The sequence below is a fragment of the Vicia villosa genome, unplaced genomic scaffold (genome assembly GCF_029867415.1).
Source record: "Vicia villosa cultivar HV-30 ecotype Madison, WI unplaced genomic scaffold, Vvil1.0 ctg.000060F_1_1, whole genome shotgun sequence".
Classification (NCBI taxonomy): domain Eukaryota; kingdom Viridiplantae; phylum Streptophyta; class Magnoliopsida; order Fabales; family Fabaceae; genus Vicia; species Vicia villosa.
This window is the reverse complement of record NW_026704990.1, coordinates 1,424,655-1,447,320: the sequence shown is the minus strand read 5'-3', so window position 1 is coordinate 1,447,320 and position 22,666 is coordinate 1,424,655. Positions and strand designations below refer to the sequence as shown.

Here is a 22,666-nt window from a genome sequence, read left to right as displayed (position 1 = left end):
CGTGTCGACGAGCATAAGATGGAATATAAATCAATCAATCTATTTCAACTCTGCGAAAGGCCATAGGCAGAGAAATCTTATCACTCTATCTCTTCGTTCTTTGTATGGACAAATTGTCCCACATGATAATGAATTCAGTTGATTGTGGTTGGTGGAAAGGAGTCAAGGCTGGTAGGAATTGCCTAATGATATCACATCTGATGTTTGCCGATAATATCCTCTTATTTGGAGAAACATCTCCTCCCCATATGGAGTGTTAAGGAAATGTTGGAGAATTTATGTAATATTTCTGGGCAAAAGAGTTAGCAATGAGAAAATCAGAGTGTTGTTCTCTAACAATATGCCAAAGCTAAATATTTTAACCATATTCTTGAGAATATTAAGAATAAGATATCAAACTAGAAAGTGAATCATTTAACTTTTGCAGGTAGGACAACTTAGGCGAAGGCGATAGTGGAAGCAATTCTAACTTACTCTATGATTACATGCTCATTACCTAAGAAGTGTGTCAAGGAGATTCATAAACTTCAGAGATATTTCATATGGGGTCATAAATATGAGGATAAGCATAGTCATGGGGTCATATGGAATAATATCATGCAACCTAAGTAGGTTGGAGTCTGGGTCTTAGAAATTTAAACCATATGAACCAAGCATGCCTTTCTAAGTTGGGTTGGAAGCTTATGTTAGGATAGAAATGCCTGTGGTACCACGTAGTGAAATCGAAATATGATAGATATAATAGCACCCTCGCAATTGTCAGTGCTAAATCTCATGACTCCTGCTTGTGGAAAGATTTAGTCAAGCTTTAGACTGAGTTGCCAAACTTGTCCATTTGGGATATTGGAAACAGTTATATGGTCAACATCTGGAAGGAATGTTGGTTATAATATGAGCGCATTTAAAATCATTTGGAAGCCGACTTCAATGCTCTTTAGTTGGCTTAAGGTGTTTGACTTAGTGGATAGTAACCAAGAGTGAAACTTAGGTCTCCTAAACAATGTATTTAAGAGAAACTACTGAAGAGATCACACCAACTCACCCCCTAGAATATATCACGGGGAAGATGCCTATTTATGGAAAGGAACTCATAATGGTTTTTTCTCAACTTCTAGCGCTTATAGATACCTTAGTACTGAAAATCAAGATGGAGGAATTAATAATGTGTGGAAGATTATTTGGAGACGAAAAGTTCCAAAAGAGTCAAAACCTTCATATGGTTGGTTAAAATGAAAGAGTTATGACAAATGCGTATCTTCATAGACTATCCATCTCTGAACCGTGGTGTGACAATTGTGTTGGTTTAAAAGAAGATATCAAGCATGCCTTGCGTGACTGCTACATGGCTAAAGTTGTGTGGATGCGTTTTATTAGTGAGCATCATTTGGCTGACTTCTTTGGTTGCAACCCGCGGGATTGGATATCTAGAAATTCATCTAATCAGTTTCATACAGATGACTACAAGCTATTAGGAGAAATTTGGGCAAATACATGCCATACTTTGTGGAAATGGAGAAATATGAGGAAACATGATGAAACCATTGTTATGCCTAGAAATCTTCCTCTTCTGATTAACAATAGGGCCAAAGAGTATCTTGTGAGTGAGACTCTTAATATAAGTATTTTTGCAAAGCCTTGGGAGGTTAAGAACATAAATCGAGTCCACCATCTCAGGGTTAGGTTTGTGTGAATGTGGATGTGGCAGTCAATAAGTCTCTCAAGGAAGCTTTTGGAGGACTTATGAGAGACCGTAATGGGGTTTGGTGCGAAGGTTTCTCCAAATCTATTGGAACATGCGACATCGAAGTAGCTGAAGCTTGGGGGTCTTAGAGGGTATTAAGTATGCAGTAAGCAAAGGGTTAATTATGATAGATGTACAATTAGACAACAAATTGGTGGTTGATAGAATCAATGGTAAGAAGTCTTTCATTGGAGCATCTAATAAAGGGCTGTTATGCCAAATTATTCAGATGTTAACGAGCAACGTTTTGGTTAACTTCATTCATGTCTATAGAGAAGCCAATCGACGTGCTGATGCTTTGGCTAAACAAAGTTTTCGTCATGATCCTGGACCTCAAGTGTTTGGTGAATGTCTAGATGATTTAGTTAATTTGTTTGTTATTGATTTGTCTGGGGTTTCCACTCCGTGTGTTATTTCCTTGTAATTTTTCTTCTTATAGGCTTAGGCTCTCCATCTTATTAAAAATAAAAAATAAAATAGAAATAGTGTTGATAATGACATGTGAGATAAAAAAATTATTTGATACGATACAAATTATATTTACATACACATGCAAAATTTGAAATGATTTACTTAATAGTAAAATGACAAATAATCATATAAGTTTAATTGTATTAATAATCATAAAAAAAAAAGGAACTATGAGATGGAGACTTTTTTTTTAGAAATATGAATTTTGTTTCTCTAGCTAAGGCAGTGGTCTATTAAAATAAAATAGATATTGTGTTGATGGTAACGGTGAGATAAAATAAATTGTTGATTTTATTGAAATTAAAAAATATATTATTATTTATAGTGATAATAAAAAAGTGATTTAAAATTCTAATAAAGAAAGATAATAAGTAGATGTAATATTTAATTATAATTTAATTGGTGAAAATTAGAAAATGAATCTGACATGTAAATCTTAAAAAGAGTTATATATTCAATTTCAATAATTAATTTTATATATATTAAAATTGAATACATAACATAACATGCTGTACATAACAGTGTAGTAAAAGATAAGAATGAAAAATAAATAAATATTATTTAATTATTTAAATGTTATTTTTTAGTGTATATAATTTATAATAAAAGAATACTAATTTATACAATTAATTTTTAATGGATTGATAGTAATACAACAAAATTGTTTTTTTTATAAACTACAACAGAATTGTAAAAACGATGCCAAACATTAAAAACAATGCCAAACATTAAAGTGAGTTTTTATGGAGTGGCAAGCTTGAAAAAAGGAGTATTCATTGGGTAAAGTGGGAGGTGGTGTGTAGGCCTAAGGCGAAGGGTGGTTTGGGGGTTAGAGATGTTAGATAGATGAACAAAGCTCTTCTTTTGAAATGGAAGTGGAGAATCCTTCATGATAATGAAGCTATTTGGTATAGATTTTTTAAGGTGAGGTATTCATGTACTAAAATTAGAATTCAAGATAATGGGGGTGCTTTACATAGAAGCGATGATTCCATTTGGTGGAGAGATATGTGTAAGAACAATTTGTTGGACGACATTATAGATAACGGTTTCTCCGGTTGTTTCAAATGTTGTTGCAAAAATGGTATGGATGTTCTTTTTTGGCTCAATATGTGGTTGGGAGAACAACCACTTGCATGGAATTTCCGGACTTGTACGAATTATCAAACTTGAAGCATTGTACGGTGGCGGAGGTTTTAGAGTGGACCGGAGGTTCGTTTAGGTGGGATTTTGGAGGCCTATTCTCAGCCAGCTCTACTCACGGCTCTTCTCCCACTGCCGCGGCAGCAGCCAGCCCAAACTGGCCTCGGTTTTGTGACCGCATTCGTGGATTCACTCCTAGTGCGAACGGTTGTGACACTTTCTCGTGGTCTTTAGACGAGGATAAGGATTTCACCGTTGCGAGCATTACTTACGCGATTGATAGTGCCAAATCTTTTGCATGGGATTATCATTTGATTAATTCTTTGAAAGTGATGTGGGAGCTTAAACTTCCGCCCAAGATTAAGGTATTTGCTTGGAGATTCTTTATTGATCGGCTTCCTACTAGAGATCAATTATTGAAAAGAGGTGTTGCTAATGTTTCGTGTCCGGATTGTGTGATGTGTGGTTCTTTTCTTGAATCATCTTCCCATCTTTTTTTCAATTGTCAAGAGGCGAAAACAATTTGGAAACACGTTTTTATTTGACTCGGTATTTCGGAGGAGATTAATGAAGAGGAGATGCTTTGTTTCGACGTTATTCAAGACAAGGTGAAATGTTGTAAGCGAAGAATTTTAATCAATTTTGTTTGGGTAGCTACTATTTGGAGCCTTTGGCTTATGAGGAACGCCATTATCTTTAAGGGGGAGGTGTTTTGTTTTGATGTAATTTGTTCTAATATTGTATTTCTTTCTTGGAGATGGATGTATTGTGGATATACTAAGTTTAGACCAACATATTATGAATGGTTTAAACTTCCTTTATCCGACACATGCAATCTATAGTGCCTCGTGTTTTTGTAATGGTTGCACCCCTAGTGCGAGCTTTTCAATGAATTGCTTATTTTAAAAAAAAAAATTACTCATTTTCTTAACATAGTGGAAGTTGAATTTATTATCCATAGAACATGCATTCTTTTTTATAAAACATAGAGACCATAAACATGGGTTGGCATTGATACGAATCTTATTTTAAAATGTGTGCATTAATTTGCATATTAAAACCTTACATATATTGGTCCTTATCCAACATCTCCTGCTCCACAAATCATTTTTTATGATCCATTATTCATCCACCACCTACCAATAAATTAAATGAGAAAGAGCCATCAAATCAAAATATTACTAGCACTATGATTATTAAAAAAAAATGCAAATGCTAACTAAGTTTAGACAAAAAAATAAGGATATTAAAATAAAGTAACTGATCTGGACCAAAACAAATAAAAGTAGAGAACGATATGTGAGCTGGTGAAAAAAGAAAGATTAAAACTGAAAAAAAAAATAGATATTTAAAATATATTTTTTAATTATTTGTATTCTATTATATTGTTTTTATACATTTATTTATTTTATTAATTTTTTAAAACATTGACAATTAAGTGGTTCAATAATATTAATTTATTTATTGATTTTTTAAAACAATTTTTTAATTAAAATATAGTTAATAGTGTTTTACATATGGAAAATACTAATTGTTAAGAAAATATAAAAACAAGAAAGACAAGAATAAGGGTCTGTTTGAAATAGTTTTTGTTTTTAGTTTTTAAAAACTGAAAAGTAAAAATTAAAACACAATTTAGCCATTTCAATTTTTTGCTTTTAAAAACTGAAAAATTGTGAAGAATTTTTAAAAACACATTTGTAAAATATTATATTCAAACAAGTTTTTAGTTTTTAAATTTTCAAAAACTAAAATAGAGTTTTTAAAAAGCCTTTCAAACAGGCCCTAAATCTCAACCATTTATTATCACCACCACTCCATGATTCCTATTAAAAAGGAAATTAAATTAAAAATAAATTAAAAATTTCTGTATAATATAGTGATATGTGTTCATTCTTGCATTTCTTCTCCAATTTCCTTCGTACTAAATATCATTACTCTTTACATATATGTTTGAGTTGAATAATACTTAAGATATTATGTATTGAAGAGCAACGAGGGAAGGAGAGAAAGACCATGAACCATAGGAAGAAAGATAGTTGAACTTGAAAGTACTTGATATGCAACAAAATTTGCAATTTGGATCTCAAAAATTAAAATCATAATTAAATATGGCTGCTATCAACGGTGAACATGTTGAAGGTTACGTGGAAGATGTTGATTCCACCTAAGATTAAGATTTTTTATGGAGGTTGTTCATCTCTAGACTTCCTTTTAAAGATTTATTGTTAACTAGAGGAGTTGCCAACATCTCTTCAAATCCTCTGTGGATTTTGGAACTTTACAAGAGATCAGGTGAAGAACGGTAATGACAAGTTGAAGATTAACACTATTTGGATCGCTACTACTTGGAGTTTATGGATGATGAGAAATGCCATTATTTTTGAGCAATTTTCTTATAGTTTTGATGCGGTGTGTTCCAATGTCATGTTCTTATCTTGGAGTTGGTTAGCTAGTAGTAAACCGACATCTTTCTCTAGTTTTTATGATTGGTACAAGTTACCTCTAGGATGCTTTAAATCTTTGTAGTCTGTTGTAAGGGTTGCACCCCTAATGCGATTACTTATATCAATTACTTATTGAAAAAAATATATTGAAGAGAACCAAAGAACAAGAGTTATACCATGAGTAAAAAAAAAACAAGAGTTATAATTAAATATGATGAATATTTTTAATGATAAATATTTAAAAGGAACTAATTAAATAAAGACAACAATAAGATTATCTCACTACTAATTCAATGTCAAAAACTTCGATTTACTCAAAGTCACAGGAAACTAACCATAAAGGCAATGTATTTTTTCAACCGTTTTTGATGCCAAAAACTTTGATTTACTTAAGTTATAAGAAACTAATTAAATACAAACAACGTTTTTTCCACCACTAATTTGATGCGAAAAACTTTGATTTACTTGAATCATAAAGAACTATCAATAGATTCTCTAAAGCAAAGGTGGGGGTCGTTAATATCCCTGGTTCTTATAGGATGCAATATGTTATGGAAATGGAAGGTTATTTCAATATCAGAGTTTTTGCCGTGGGTCCGAATCTTGTCCTTCTTGAGGCAAATGAAATAAGAGCTTTAAAGGAATTTCTAGAGGAAGACGATTTGAGGTAGAAGGGTTGGTTCAAGGAGGTCAGGGGGTGGAAGGCGGAGGAGGTGGACGACGAAAGGATAATGATTGTGAGAATCTTTGGTGTTCCATGCTTTGCGTGGCACAACGATTTTTTTGTGGCGTTGGCGAACTCCTTCGGTTCGTTGGTGAGTATGGACAAGAATACCTCTAACGAAATGGATTTTGATTTCGCTAGAGTCACGTTGAAAGTGAAACTTCTTTTCAAACTCCAGCAGTCGATTTCGACGGACATTGATGGGAAGATTTTTATGTTAACTCTCTGTGAATATTTCTTCAATCAGTAGCGCTTTACAGGTATTTCTGAATCTCAAATTACTGGATCGGTTTTCTCTGAGTCCTTGGATTCGAATGAAGCATGGACGAATGATTCAATTAGGGAGAAAGATTTTATTGGGGGGGAGGAATCTGATGACAATATCGAAGAGTTTTCGGCACTAAATGTTTTAGCTGTTCCTGTGAAGAGGAGTTAAATGAGGAAGGACACAAGAGTGGGAAGCAGTGGTGATGTAGTTGACGTTTCTTTTCTATCCAATACCCGTAGCATTGCTAAGAAGGATGTCATAACAGGATCTTTTGACAGAACTATTCACAATGTTTCTTCTCAGACTTCTTCGTTGCATTCCTTAATTCCTCCCTGTGATCAAAGCAACTCATTGTCTGGGAAGAAGTCGAAGGAGGCAAAAATTTTGTTGGCTTCTAAAAAAGGGGTTCGGTCTAAGAGAGTGAAGTTTAGAAATATGGTGGAGTTCGGTGGTGTGTTGAACAAGGGTTCTCTTAGGGGTATGAAAAAGAGGATCAAAAGGAAGGGACAAACCAATACGATGTCGAATTCGTTGGGTAGGATAAAATCTAATTCTTTTCCTTTTGTGGTGAAGCCCGCAATCAATTTGTCTAACAATTCTTTTGCTTCAATTGGCCTTAGAAGCAGATCTGTGTCGGTCGGGCATGGGGACCAAAACAAGTTTTCTGACATTTACATAAATAATTTGAAATAGTGGGAAGACTTGGAAGGAGATAGTGGAGGAAAATTATGGTTGACTATTAAGGCTTTGGGTGTGGTGGAAGGGGAAGAAGAGAAAAAGAGTTTGTTTAATAAAATAGAGAAGTTGGTGAAGGAGGACAAAGGGAAAAAGGTTGGAGAGAAGGAGAATTTAACTTGTTCATAATGATTATAGGTTCTTTGAACATTAGGGGGTGGTAATGCTCTTAAAATAATAAGAATTAGTTCTATGACTATAAAAGGTGGAGCGGATGTGTTCTTGATTCAAGAAATAAAGATGGCAATTATGCAAGATTTTTGTGCTAAAAGTTTATGGAGATATCCGATATTGGGTACTTGTTTTCTAATTCATGTGGCTTTTCAGGCGGTTTAATAACTTTATGGAAGGAAAGGGTGATGGAGGTTTTACACAGTTTCAAAGGAGAAGGGTATTTGGGGATAAATTTTTTATGGAATGTATATTCGTCTTATATTCTAAGGAAGAAGAAAGAATTTTGGGGTAAGGGATGGGGAGTGGATTATTGGAGGAGATTTTAATGCTATTAAGCACCAAAGAGAAAGGAAAGGGAGAAGGTTAAATGAAAATGAATCTTTTTTCGAAATTTATAGTGGAAAGTGGTTTGGTGGATATTCCTTGCAAAGGAAAAAAGTTTTCTTGGTATAGTGGTGACAGAAAGTCAATGAGTCGTATTGATCAGTTTATTATGTCAGATTCAATAGTGAACGCATGGGGTGTGATTGCTCAAATGGTAGGATCTAGAGACATTTCGGATCATTGAGAGATCTGGCTTGTTTTGGATAACAAAAATTGGGGACATAAACCTTTTAAGTTCAATAATGAATGGGTCTCTTTCAATTTATTTATTCCGTTTGTGGAGAAAGAGTGGAAAGAGACTGCTGAAGCGGTAAAGCGGCAAGCAAAAGTAAGTAGGATATTATTCCCGGGTGACATAGTTATATCGTATCGTAGTCCAGAGAGATGTGTGCCATTCGATCAATTAATTCGTTCTTGAGTTTGGTTTAAAATTGCACAAAGAAGTAATCTATAAAAAATGAAAAATAATCATTCCTCAATAGAATAGAATTGTCAAGCAGTTATATAATCTACTTATCACACACTTAAACTTATTGACCGAATATACTCAACTTGTAACCTATCAATGTTATCACATGTCAACAATACTACCCACAATATTATCTAAGTGACGATCTCTCAACCACCTAAACAACACATGAGATATCTGAACTTCCCGTAGATGCCGATCTCTCAGACAAACACGACCATTCAGAAGCATTAAGCACTGACACTAAGTGATTATCAACCTAATCCATCTATGCAATTAAGTCAATAGAAAATTATCCTAGATAAGCATTAGAGCCCTACGTCTCCATAGCGACTCAAACACATAAGCAACAAAGCAAAAATCCAAGATAATAATCCACAAAGATATGAAAGCAAGCTTTATACAACATAATGATCAACAAATATACATGAGTTCAAAGGAGATACATACAAACAACCCAACAATGGAAATTACAAAGAGAAGAGAGAAAGAGAAAGCAAACATGTCTTGGTTGTCAACACCAATTGATGAAGAATACACCCCCAATCCACCAATTGCAAGATCCAATGTTGTTATCTACTCCTAATCTAACAAGAAATGAGGTGATGGAGTTGAGAGAACCCTAAAATTGGCCTCCCAAAACCATCAAATGAAGGTTGATGGAGTTGGGAACAAATACCCCAAAACCATAACCCTAAAAATGAAATGATATGAAACTATATACACAAATCTGCTACGCGACTTTCGCCCGGCGAGCCAATTGCTCCGCCCGGCGAAACCTTTTATTCTGGCCACACAGCCTGCGCCACGTCATCAAGTGGGCAAAATATCTTCTTTCGCCCGGCGAACGAATGCTTCGCCCGGCGAATCCTTATTCTTCCGCCCGGCGACCATGAGGCGACCCCAAGCAGAAGCAAGACCAAAATTTTCCAACGCTCGCCCGGCGAGCCAATTGCTCCGCCGGGCGACTCACACCAGTCTGCACTTTTTATTTCTTCAATTGCTTCTCTTTTTATTGATACAAAATTGCATCCTTGAAGCTTTATTACTCAATGCTCCAAACATGCTCAAATACCTACAAAAAGAATAGAAAACTATTAGTCGGTACATAAATGAATCAAAAACTCGATTAAATGCAAAGTATACGTATTGTATGTAATATACACTAAAACGCGTCTAAATTGAGGAAAAAGAGAAGATAAGTGCAACAAAATTATACGCAAAATAACTACAATTTGGCACTTATCAAACTCTCCCCAACTTAAACTTGTTTGTCCTCAAACAAGAAACAAACAAAAACTCACTCAAAAGAAAGTTTGTCCTCAAACAAAACTAAACAACTCGAAATGACAAAAACGATCAATCAAAGAATCACGATACGACAAGTTTTAAAGAAGGAAACAAATGTATGGCTCAAGTGAAAAACGGTACACACAAAGAAACATACTTACCACTAACTATGATGATAACATAAAAACATGAAACCAATGCTAAATACAAAATTTATGCCAAACATTCTAAAACAATGCAAGTTCAGAAATGAATCACACCTAGCAAAAAGAATCATCGGTAGATGAAAAACACAAAATGAGGAATTTTCACTCATCCAACAATCTTGCAAACAATATACAAAATTATGCATTTATCTCAAAAATTAACTTTGACACATGAAAACATAAATCACAAGGGCTTTTCAAGGTTGTAATGTGGTCGGGAAAACAAAAAGGGATGACTCCTAAAGCTAATTGAAACAAAAATTTGCCTAATTCTAAGGGAGATATAACTTCCACAAAGTTTCAAACAATACAATTTCAATCCACTTCTTCTTTCACACCAAGTGTTACACCAAACACACCACTTATTAACACAATTTATTCCAGACTCTTTTTGTCTTACTATTTTTCAAAGCTTTTCCTCTTTTTTCTTTCTTTTTCTTTTTCTTTCTTTTTTTTTTCTTTCCTCAACACATACTCAACTAACCAAATAAGCACATAATCAATGCTCTCCCCAACTTGAATTCAACCACATCATAATATGAATACTCCCTACTTTCTAAGGCAAGGTAAAAACTCATACAACAACAAGAGGATGAGGGTTCAAGAAAAAACAACAATCAAAATCCACCAAAAAACGAACTAATTCTCAAGTTCAAAAAGCGAAATGGATAATGACAAAAAGCTCAAAGGGGTTAATAAAAGATCACACACTCACAAGGTGAAATGAATATATGGCTAAGGTAGTTGTGCTCAAAATCAAACAAAATGCCTTGATCATTTTCATGCTTTCACAAAGTCAATACAAACAATAGATTAAACATAATAACATCTAGTTAAAACAAGAATGTCGGTCTCCCGCATATGTAAACAATGGAAAGCTTCCTCACAAAAAGGTTGGGAACTAAAGTGATTCACAAATGAACAAGAATACGAAAGAATGAATGGCATACAAGTTGCAAAAAGCCTAAGTATCATGAATATGCTACAATCTAGAAAGCGATAAACACATACCTCGAACGTGTACAAAATGTTAAACTCTATCATTACCATACATCCGCAAGTCGCAACGATCAAACTTGACAAATCACCAATTGCGACCTCAAGCTATCGAGCCAAACTTTGAACACAAACAATCAAAAACAAAAGAAAAATTATACAAAATTTTACAAACGTTGGGGTGCCTCCCAACAAGCGCTTGTTTTACGTCGTTAGCTCGACGCCTTTATTGAGCTCGGTTAGTAACTTCCTCCATCATGCCATGGTGAGGATTCACCGCGCAACCTAAGAAAGTGTCCTAACAAAAACTCAACAAACATTAAAAAAAAAACAAGAATATTTACAAAACTCAAAAACAAAGAAACAATCGCAATGCAAAACACATCCCCGGAAACGGCGCCATTTTGCTGAAGCGGTAAAGCGGCAAGCAAAAGTAAGTAGGATATTATTCCCGGGTGATATAGTTATATCGTATCGTAGTCCACAGAGATGTGTGCCATTCGATCAATTAATTCGTTCTTGAGTTTGGTTTAAAATTGCACAAAGAAGTAATCTATAAAAAATGAAAAATAATTATTCCTCAATAGAATAGAATTGTCAAGCAGTTATATAATCTACTTATCACACACTTAAACTTATTGACCGAATATACTCAACTTGTAACCTATCAATGTTATCACATGTCAACAATACTACCCACAATATTATCTAAGTGACGATCTCTCAACCACCTAAACAACACATGAGATATCTGAACTTCCCGTAGATGCCGATCTCTCAGACAAACACGACCATTCAGAAGCATTAAGCACTGACACTAAGTGATTATCAACCTAATCCATCTATGCAATTAAGTCAATAGAAAATTATCCTAGATAAGCATTAGAGCCCTACGTCTCCATAGCGACTCAAACACATAAGCAACAAAGCAAAAATCCAAGATAATAATCCACAAAGATATGAAAGCAAGCTTTATACAACATAATGATCAACAAATATACATGAGTTCAAAGGAGATACATACAAACAACCCAACAATGGAAATTACAAAGAGAAGAGAGAAAGAGAAAGCAAACATGTCTTGGTTGTCAACACCAATTGATGAAGAATACACCCCCAATCCACCAATTGCAAGATCCAATGTTGTTATCTACTCCTAATCTAACAAGAAATGAGGTGATGGAGTTGAGAGAACCCTAAAATTGGCCTCCCAAAACCATCAAATGAAGGTTGATGGAGTTGGGAACAAATACCCCAAAACCATAACCCTAAAAATGAAATGATATGAAACTATATACACAAATCTGCTACGCGACTTTCGCCCGGCGAGCCAATTGCTCCGCCCGGCGAAACCTTTTATTCTGGCCACACAGCCTGCGCCACGTCATCAAGTGGGCAAAATATCTTCTTTCGCCCGGCGAACGAATGCTTCGCCCGGCGAATCCTTATTCTTCCGCCCGGCGACCATGAGGCGACCCCAAGCAGAAGCAAGACCAAAATTTTCCAACGCTCGCCCGGCGAGCCAATTGCTCCGCCGGGCGACTCACACCAGTCTGCACTTTTTATTTCTTCAATTGCTTCTCTTTTTATTGATACAAAATTGCATCCTTGAAGCTTTATTACTCAATGCTCCAAACATGCTCAAATACCTACAAAAAGAATAGAAAACTATTAGTCGGTACATAAATGAATCAAAAACTCGATTAAACGCAAAGTATACGTATTGTATGTAATATACACTAAAACGCGTCTAAATTGAGGAAAAAGAGAAGATAAGTGCAACAAAATTATACGCAAAATAACTACAATTTGGCACTTATCAGAGACTAAGGTGGATGGTAGAGGTGATTTTGTATTGAAAGAAAAACTTAGAATTCTTAAAGAAAGACTAAAGTGGTGGAACGAGGCTGTGTTTGGTAAGATAGACTTGGAAGTGGAGGGAAACGCAAGGGCTATTAATTTTGGGGATGAGCGTTTGGAAGTAGAGTTAGACAATTCTCAACCCGATAGCTTGGAGAATCGGAAGGAAGCGACGGGGAGTTTTTGGTTGAATTTGAGTATAAAAGAAAATATGCTTGCTCAAAAATCGAAAGTTAAATGGCTTAATGATGGTGATTGTAATAGTAGATACTTCCATAAGGCGATGAAGGAGAGAAGAAGATATAATCATATTGGCCTAATTTCTTCTTCGAGTTCTCTTTTTGAGTCAGTTACGGATGGTAAGGAGGAGGCGTGGAGGAAATTATCTAACAAGTTTGTAGAATTGGAGAGAGAGAAAGAGAGGATAGTTTTGGAAGGGATCACTTTCAATAGTATAAGTATGGAGGAGAGGTTGGTTCTTGAGAATCCCTTTCAAGAGGAGGAGATAAAAGAGGATATTTGGGGTTGTGGGAGTTCTAAGAGTCCGGGAACCGATGGATACACCTTTTTGTTCATTAAAAATTGTTGGTCTTTCCTTAAAGAGGATTTTATCCGCTTCTTCAATTGCTTTCACTCTGGTGATGTGTTGTCCAAGGCGGTAACCTCTTCTTTCTTGACTTTGATCCCTAAATCTCCAAACCCAATTACTCTAGATGATTATAGACCAATTTGTCTAGTTGGTTGCTTGTATACAATGATTTCTAAGCTTTTGGCGGGGAGATTAAAAAGGGTGTTTAATTCTATTGTTTCTCCGAGCCAAAGTGAATTTATGCCGGGGAGACAATTACCCGATGGTGTTTTGGTGGCTAATGAAGTGGTGGATTATGCTAATAAGGAGGGAGAGGAATTGTCTATTATTTAAAGTGAACTTCAAAAAAGCATATGACAAAGTGAATTGGAATTTCTTAAGATTCATGTTGGAGAAAATAGGGTTTGGCAAGGTTTGGAGGAGAAGGATGAATCTTTTGATTTTTCAAAGAAAAATGTCCGTGTTAGTCAATTGTAGTCCAAAAAAGGAGTTTGTCGTAAAGAAACGGTTGAGGCAAGGAGATCCCTTATCTCCTTTTCTTTTTGTCTTGGTAGCGGAAGGCTTAACGAGGTAAGTGAGAAAATATATTGAAAGTAGGGGTATTGTGGTTTTGTCATTAATGGGAGGTGCCAAGTAGACATCCTTCAATTCGCAGATGATACTCTTTTGGTTGGGGAAGGTTCTTGAAAGCATGTGTGGGCTATAAAGTCGGTGTTAAAAGCCTTTGAGTTAGTCGAGGCTCGATATTAGTTATCATAAAAGAAAATTGATTGGTATTAATACTAGTAGTAACTTCGTGGAAGCGGCGACTTATGTTCTTTCTTGTAAGGTGGAAGCTAGCAACTTTACTTTACATGGAATTTCGATTGGTGTCAATCCGAGGAAACATTCGACATGGGTACCTCTTTTGAATAAAATGAAGAAACATCTTTCGGGTTGGAAAAATCGGTTTCTTAATCTTGGTGGTAGGATTACTCTCTTGAAGTCTATTCTTTGTGCTCTTACAATTTTTACTATGTCTTTCTACAAAATGCCACCGAGGATAGCTAAAGAGTTTACGAGTATTCAAGGCAACTTCTTATGGGCGGGGGGGGGGGGGGGGGGGGGGCTCGGAGGGTAAGAGAAAGATTCATTGGGTGAGTTGGAAGAAAGTGTGTCTTCCACGTGAGAAAGAGGGGTTAGGCATAAAAAACATTTTGGATTTTAACTTAGCTCTTCTTAACAAATAGAGGTGGAGAATTTTGCAAGGCTTCGATAATCTTTGATACGGTTTGTTGAAAGCTCGTTATGGTGACATTTCTATGAAGATGTATTGCAATGGGGCTGGTGGTAAACTTTCTTTTTCCCATTCATCTTAGTGGAAGGACATCCTCAAAATCGGTTCCCTTTCTCTTAAGGATCCTATTGTGGCTTATAATAAGTTCGTGATTAGGAATGAATTTAATATTCCTTTTTGGGAATCTTGTTGGTTGGAGGAGTCTAGCTTGAGGGAGGAGTTTCTGTTGAATGCAGTATAGGGCAAGCAACAAAAAAGATTTGGAAATATTGATCCGGGAATTATCGTCCTCAGAGATGGAGAGATGCCATTCAACAGTTTCTACGGTTTCGAGCTTGGGTTTGAATGAGCAAAAAGTAAACAAAGATATAGACAAGAAAAGAATAAACACATTCTTAGAAGAGAAATAACTTATCAGGAATGTAAATATATTCACTCTTCACAAACATACACTTACCAACCCGTTATACTCAACCCACGATACTCATCTATGTCATCACGTATCTCTCACATAAGCGTCCATCTCTGGAGCACAAACGAGATCATCTCACAACTAAGGTTATCTCTAATGCGAAGTCGCGAGAACATCCGTATTCTCGCGTCGGCGATCTCTTTGCGCGCCGCTCAAACACGAAAGCATTAAGTACAGATACCCACAGTGAATGCTAGCTCTAAATCTATCCCTAGAGTTCAGAACCAACAGATTATCATCCTAGATAAGGATTCAAGAAGTTTATCTCTAAAGCAACCCAAATCCCCAGCATAGAGCAAATATCCAGAACAACATCAACACAGATTTGTAAAGCAAGTTAAACATAACATTATAATCGGTAAATATACATAAGATTCAAGTAAATATACAAACAAAACCCAACCAAAGAGAAATACACAAAGAAGAAGAGAAATGAACTGAAAATCTCCCGGTTTGTCAGCTCCGTTCGACGCTCAATCCACCCCCAATCATCCAAATGCAACCTCCGAAGTTGTTTTCTAAGCTAATCTACCCTAAGAATGAAGGTTTGATGATTTGGGAACAATTACCCCAAAACATAACCTAAAAATGTGATTTTTACCCCTATTTAACGAGCTGATATCTGTCATGGTCGCTCAGCGGAGGTACTCCCGCTTAGCGGCTGACAGCAAAAGTGAAATCTTGTTTTCGCCATAAGTTGAGAACCGTAACTCCGAATTGCGCCCGGTTCGAAGCGTTGGAAAGCTTATTCAATGCTCTATTCAATAATGAATGAATGGAGACCAAATTGATGATTTTGATTATCCTTATTTTGAGTCTTTGGAAGGCCGCTTGACGGTGGCTAAGCGGGCTTGCAACAAAACTGCGAAATCGAAGCCGTGCCTTTGACACTTTATTCCTCAAGGCTTCAATAAGCATGAATACCTATAAAAACAAAGGAAAAACTATCAAATGGTATAAAAGTATATGAAAATACAACTATTCACGAAGTATACGTATTTATACACAAAACGGGGAATTATTCAAACGGTATTAACAAAAGTATCGATAAGTGCCACTATTTACATACACAAAATAAGTACATTTTGGCACTTATCAGTTTCTGGAATTATTTATGCTATCTTGTTTGAAAGAATTTTCGGTGGCCTGGATGAGGGGTTGAAGGAATAGAGAGTGGTGTTGGGGTGATTTTGGTTTTAATGCTTTAACATTGTCTCTGGTGAATCAGATGAGACTTTCTTCCTTCAAATCATTACTAGGGGGCGTTGTATGGGGGGGGGGGGGGTCCGACTATGACAAGGTTGTTTGGTCCGTGGACCCGGGAGGAGCTTTTTCGGTCTCATCTTGTTATGTTTTTTATGCTAGCTTTCAAATTCCTTTTGGCCACCGCAATAGGAACGATGACTTGTTGGACAAGGTTTAGAATTCGGAGGTTCCTTTCAAGATCAAGGCTTTTGGTTGGAGACTTTTTGTTAATAGACTTCCAACGAAGGATCTTTTGAAGATAAGAGGTATTGCCTTTTCTTTAAACTCTTTAAAGTGCACTTTTGTGGTATAGATTTTGAGGATAAGGATCATTCTATTTTTAATTGCAAAGTGGTGAAGATTATTTGGAATGATATAGCTTTATGGGTTGGTAAACCGGTTGGTATAGATGAGGAGTGCTTATCGAATTTTATGGATTGATACTTGTTTTGTAAAGGAAAGAAGGTTAGGGAGGACAAATTAGGAGTTGTTTGGCTTGCAACTTCGTGGTCTATTTGGCTTTTGCGAAATGAGATTTGCTTTCGGAACGACGGTTGGAATGTTGATAATACGGTGTGGAATATAAATTTTTTGGTTTGGAAGTGGTTGTTAATAGGAGATATTACTAATTCCAATTCTAGTTTTTACGAGTTTAGCAAAGATCATTTGTTATTTTTATCGTAATTCCAATTGGTTGGTAATCTCTTTCTTTTTGTTGGGTTTATTTTCCCGTTTTGTCGTGTAAACATGTTGGAGAACTCTTAATTCCCTCGTTAATATAATTTTAGGAGAACATCATTAATTCTCTGTTATGCAAACTATCTTTTTCACTAACCAAGAGAAATTCGTCTATCTATTAATCGTTTGTCTTACTGGTTTTAACTATCACATAATTTATTTTTACGTGTCACCAATCTCTAATCTCTAATCAATATATTTCAAAGTAAAGCATTATAATTTAATCTACAATGATAAACTTATATTATTATAAAAATACTTACCCATCTCATCGGTTTTATAATTCATGTTTAATTAATATTTCACGTTTGGCATGCGAAGCTCACCTTCTGATTATAAAAATACATGGCATCGTGTTCATACTTATATCTTCCATCTATAAATACATTAGCTTTCTCATAAACTAAACCAAGCTTCTTTCTCCATAACTACATCAAATATCTAGTATAAATTTGTTTGATCAAGTCATAGAAAATGTTTGGCATCTTTGATAAGGGCCAAAAGATCAAGGGAACTGTGGTGTTGATGCCCAAAAATGTTTTGGACTTCAACGCCATAACGTCCGTCGGTAAAGGCAATATTGTTGATGTTGCCGGAAATATAGTCGGCGGACTCACCGGCATTGTTGGCGGAGCTCTCGACACCGCCACCGCCTTTTTAGGTCGTAACGTCTCTATGCAGTTGATCAGTGCTACAAAAACTGATGGTTTGTTCTCTTTTTCAAAATTATTCAACTTATTCATCATTTTCATGTTCTATATTTATATAGACTTATTTAAATTTCACTAAATTATGTTCATCTATATATATATATATATATATATATATATATATATATATATATATATATATATATATATATATATATATATATATATATATATATATATATATATATATATATATATATATATATATATATATATATATATATATATATATATATATATATATATAGGGGACGACTCAAGTGAGAACACTTGGTTATTATGAGAAATGAGAACAATAAATCACGACCATTAAACTTGATTTTAATGGACTGGATTGGTTTCTCTTTCTAAGATCCAGTCCATTAAATATTAAAGATCTTAGAAAGAGAAATCAATCCAGTCCATTAAAATCAAATTTAATGGTCGTGATTCATTGTTCTCATTTCTCATAATAACCAAGTGTTCTCACTTGAGTCGTCCCCTATATATATATATATATATATATATATATATATATATATATATATATATATATATATATATATATATATATATATATATATATATATATATATATATATATATATATATATATATATATATATATATATATATATATATATATATATATATATATATATATATATATATATATATATATTAAAGACAAATTAAAAGTGAATAATGATATAAAAACTACTCAATATTTATTTATTTATAGTTCTTATTTAAAATTATTTATTTTTGAAAAAACTTATTAATGTTTTATAGTTATTATTAATAGTTCATATTTCACTTATTTCTTTTTTAAAAGAGATAATTATAATTATTATTAATAAAATAATATAGTTATCATTTTTTTAAACATAAGAAATAAATAAACAACTGTGAAACTGATGGCATACAATTAAATACAAGGGAAACAATAATATAATATTTTGGGTAAGCAAGTGCTAATTGTGATAGTTTTTCACTAATTAAATATAAAGTGGTTGGTGTGATGTACTTTATTATTTATTTGGTCTTGAATTTAACAAGAATAATATATTAGAGTATAGTATATTATTTATTTTCAAGTGTCTCATTTTTTAGTGATTTTATTAGATCACGGACTCATGTTAATTATATTTTTATTTTTGAAATTTTACCTATGTGATTTATATTTTAATTTTTAGCAAGTGGAAAGGGACTAGTTGGAAAGGAAACGTTTTTGAGTAGTCATCTGCCTCGGTTACCAACTTTGGGAGCAAGACAAGATGCATTCAGTATATTTTTTGAATATGATGCTAATTTTGGAATCCCTGGAGCATTTTACATAAGAAACTACACATCTGCTGAGTTCTTCCTTGTTAGTGTAACTCTTGAAGATATTCCTAATCGTGGATCTGTTCAATTTGTTTGTAACTCATGGATTTACAATTTCAAAAGCTACAAAAAGGATAGGATCTTCTTCACCAATGATGTAAGCTTTGAGTTATAGATTTATGGTTAACCATATAAATGAGAAAATAAAATAAAAGTTAAAGTTATAATTTGCAGACGTATCTTCCAAGTCAAACACCGGCTCCATTAAAGCAATTTAGAGAAGAAGAGTTGCAGAATCTAAGAGGAGATGGAACGGGAGAACGCAAAGAATATGATAGGATATATGATTATGATGTTTATAATGATCTTGGTAATCCAGATAAAAGTGACAAACTTGCACGTCCGGTCCTTGGAGGGTCTAGCACTTATCCATACCCACGCAGAGTTAGAAGTGGAAGAAAACCAACGAGAAAAGGTTAGTTTTATATTTTATAATCATTGAAATATAATGATTAGAAGTTATTCACATATATGATTTCTGATTACTATTATCAATAAAAATTCACTTTTTTAGATTTATTGAATAATTGATATATTTGATCTATATATAAGAAGTGTACATTCTCACCTAAAAAATGTTGTCTAGTTTAATTTGTTTGACATATTGATGTTCTAATTTTTGCATGGTATTTGATTCTTAACAGATCTTAAGAGTGAGAAACCGGGTGCAATTTATGTTCCAAGAGATGAAAATTTTGGCCATTTGAAATCATCAGACTTTCTTATGTTTGGAATAAAATCATTGGCTCAAGATGTCATGCCTTTATTTCAATCTGTAATTTTTGACCTTAATTTCACACCAAATGAGTTTGATAGCTTTGATGAAGTGCGTGGACTTCATGAAGGTGGAATTAAGCTTCCTACAGACATAATTAGCCAAATTAGCCCTTTACCCGCCCTTAAGGAAATCTTTCGCACCGATGGTGAACAAGTACTCAAGTTTCCACCTGCTCATGTAATCAAAGGTACATTTTAATATAACTAAGATACTATATTAATATATTTTTAAAAACCTCGTGTATTTTTTATTTAATTCTAATTGACTATTACTTTCTTCTTTATTATTTTGAGTAGTTAGTAAGTCTGCATGGATGACTGATGAAGAATTCGGAAGAGAGATGATTGCTGGTGTAAACCCTTGTGTGATTCGCCTTCTACAAGTAAGTATTATTGGTTGTGAGTAACCAAATATTCATAAATTAATTTGAATATAATTATTCAATGATATGACAGGAGTTCCCGCCAAAAAGCACACTAGATGCCACAGTCTATGGTGATCAATCTAGTACAATAACAAAAGAACACTTAGAAACCAACCTTGGTGGACTCACAGTAGAAGAGGTAATGATATCCATATGTTTTAGTTAAAATCAGTGAGCTTGTAAATCAATCAAATCTATGAAATCATATGATCATGTGATTGAAATTGCATTTTGAAACAGGCACTTAATGGAAAAAGATTATTCCTCCTAGATTACCATGATGCGTTCATGCCATATTTGGAGAGGATAAACATTAGTGCAAAGGCTTATGCTACTAGAACAATCTTATTCTTGAAAGATGATGGGACCTTAAAGCCATTAGCCATTGAATTAAGTTTGCCACACTCAAATGGGATCCAATATGGTGCTGAAAGCAAAGTATTCTTGCCTGCACAAGAAGGTGTTGAAAGCACAATTTGGCTATTAGCCAAAGCTCATGTAGTTGTAAATGACTCAAGCTATCATCAACTTATGAGTCATTGGTATGCATTCTCCTTTACAATTGGCATGCATTTTATTAGTGCTTAGTATAAGGTTGTATGGCATAAACATAATTATTAATACGATTCGTTATCGCGTTACAGGTTGAATACTCATGCAGTTATGGAACCATTCATCATAGCAACAAATAGACATCTAAGTGTGCTTCACCCAATTAATAAACTCTTATATCCTCACTACCGCGATACTATAAATATCAATGGACTTGCTCGACAATCTCTAATCAATGCTGGTGGCATCATAGAACAATCATTTTTGCCAGGGCCAAATTCTATTGAAATTTCTTCAACGGTTTACAAGAATTGGGTTTTCACTGATCAAGCATTACCAGCTGATCTTATCAAGAGGTATATATTAAAGTACATTACTATTGAAAAAACAAGGAGAAAATTCTTAATTGTTATTGATAACATACTATTTTCTTGACTCAGAGGATTAGCAGTTGAGGATTCTTCTTCTCCACACGGCCTTCGTCTTGTGATAGAGGACTACCCTTATGCTGTTGATGGATTAGAAATTTGGGATGCTATTAAATCATGGGTCCAAGACTATGTCTCCTTATATTATCCAACAGATGACAGTGTCCAAAAAGACACAGAGCTGCAATCTTGGTGGAAAGAAGCTGTTGAAAAGGGCCATGGTGACTTGAAAGACAAGCCATGGTGGCCTAAGATGCAAACTCTTCAAGACTTGGTTCAATCTTGCTCCATTATCGTATGGACCGCTTCTGCTCTTCACGCAGCTGTTAACTTCGGACAATATCCTTATGGAGGATACATTCTGAACCGTCCAACACTTAGTAGGAGATTTATCCCAGAGAAAGGAACTCCAGAATACGATGAGATGGTGAAAAATCCTCAAAAGGCATATTTGAGAACAATTACTCCGAAATACCAAACTCTTGTTGATCTTTCTGTGATTGAGATATTGTCAAGACATGCTTCTGATGAGGTGTACCTTGGAGAGAGGGATAACAAGTATTGGACATCTGATTCAAGGGCAGTACAAGCCTTCACAAAGTTTGGAACCAAACTAACTGAAATTGAAGGGAAAATCCATAGCAGGAACAATGAGCCTAGTTTGAGAAACCGCTATGGGCCAGTGCAGTTGCCCTATGGTTTGCTGCTTCGTTCAAGTGAGGAAGGTTTAACTTTCAGAGGAATTCCCAACAGTGTCTCTATTTAGAAAAATGCATGTATGGTTTTCTAATCTATTGTGTAATTTTTATTTCGAATAACATCTATGTGATGATTGTAATGTAAAATTATTGTCTTTGGGTTTGCATTATCACTTCTTAATCTATGAGGTCTCATTCACATGCATATAGTAGAATGTGTAAAATTTCCATTATGTTTTTCATTTTTTACACTACTAAAAATAAGACATTTGGTTACAGGATTTTACATCAAGTATCAAGATAACTAATGTAAAAAATATTTGTCAAAAGATTTTACGTCAGATTTCATAACAATTTGAAGTGAAAAATATTTGAATTTAGGATTTTACATCAGATATTTATTTCCACTGATGTGAAAAATCATGCGGTGGCAGTTTTGTAAATAAAATAAAATTTTGTTATAAATGATTTTACATCGGACCT

At 34.4% G+C, this 22,666-nt stretch overlaps 1 protein-coding gene across 1 annotated transcript; it reads left to right on the top strand.

Moving 5' to 3' along the window:
• Positions 1-17,620: 17,620 nt before the first annotated feature.
• LOC131623366 (seed linoleate 9S-lipoxygenase-like) lies at positions 17,621-22,353 on the top strand. The gene is made up of 9 exons (XM_058894381.1): positions 17,621-17,934; positions 19,114-19,400; positions 19,478-19,718; positions 19,948-20,268; positions 20,378-20,463; positions 20,537-20,644; positions 20,746-21,047; positions 21,150-21,413; positions 21,498-22,353. Exons 1-9 carry the CDS (start codon positions 17,703-17,705, stop codon positions 22,249-22,251), a joined length of 2,595 nt encoding a protein of 864 aa, XP_058750364.1. The 5' UTR covers positions 17,621-17,702; the 3' UTR covers positions 22,252-22,353.
• The last annotated feature ends 313 nt before the right edge of the window (positions 22,354-22,666 follow it).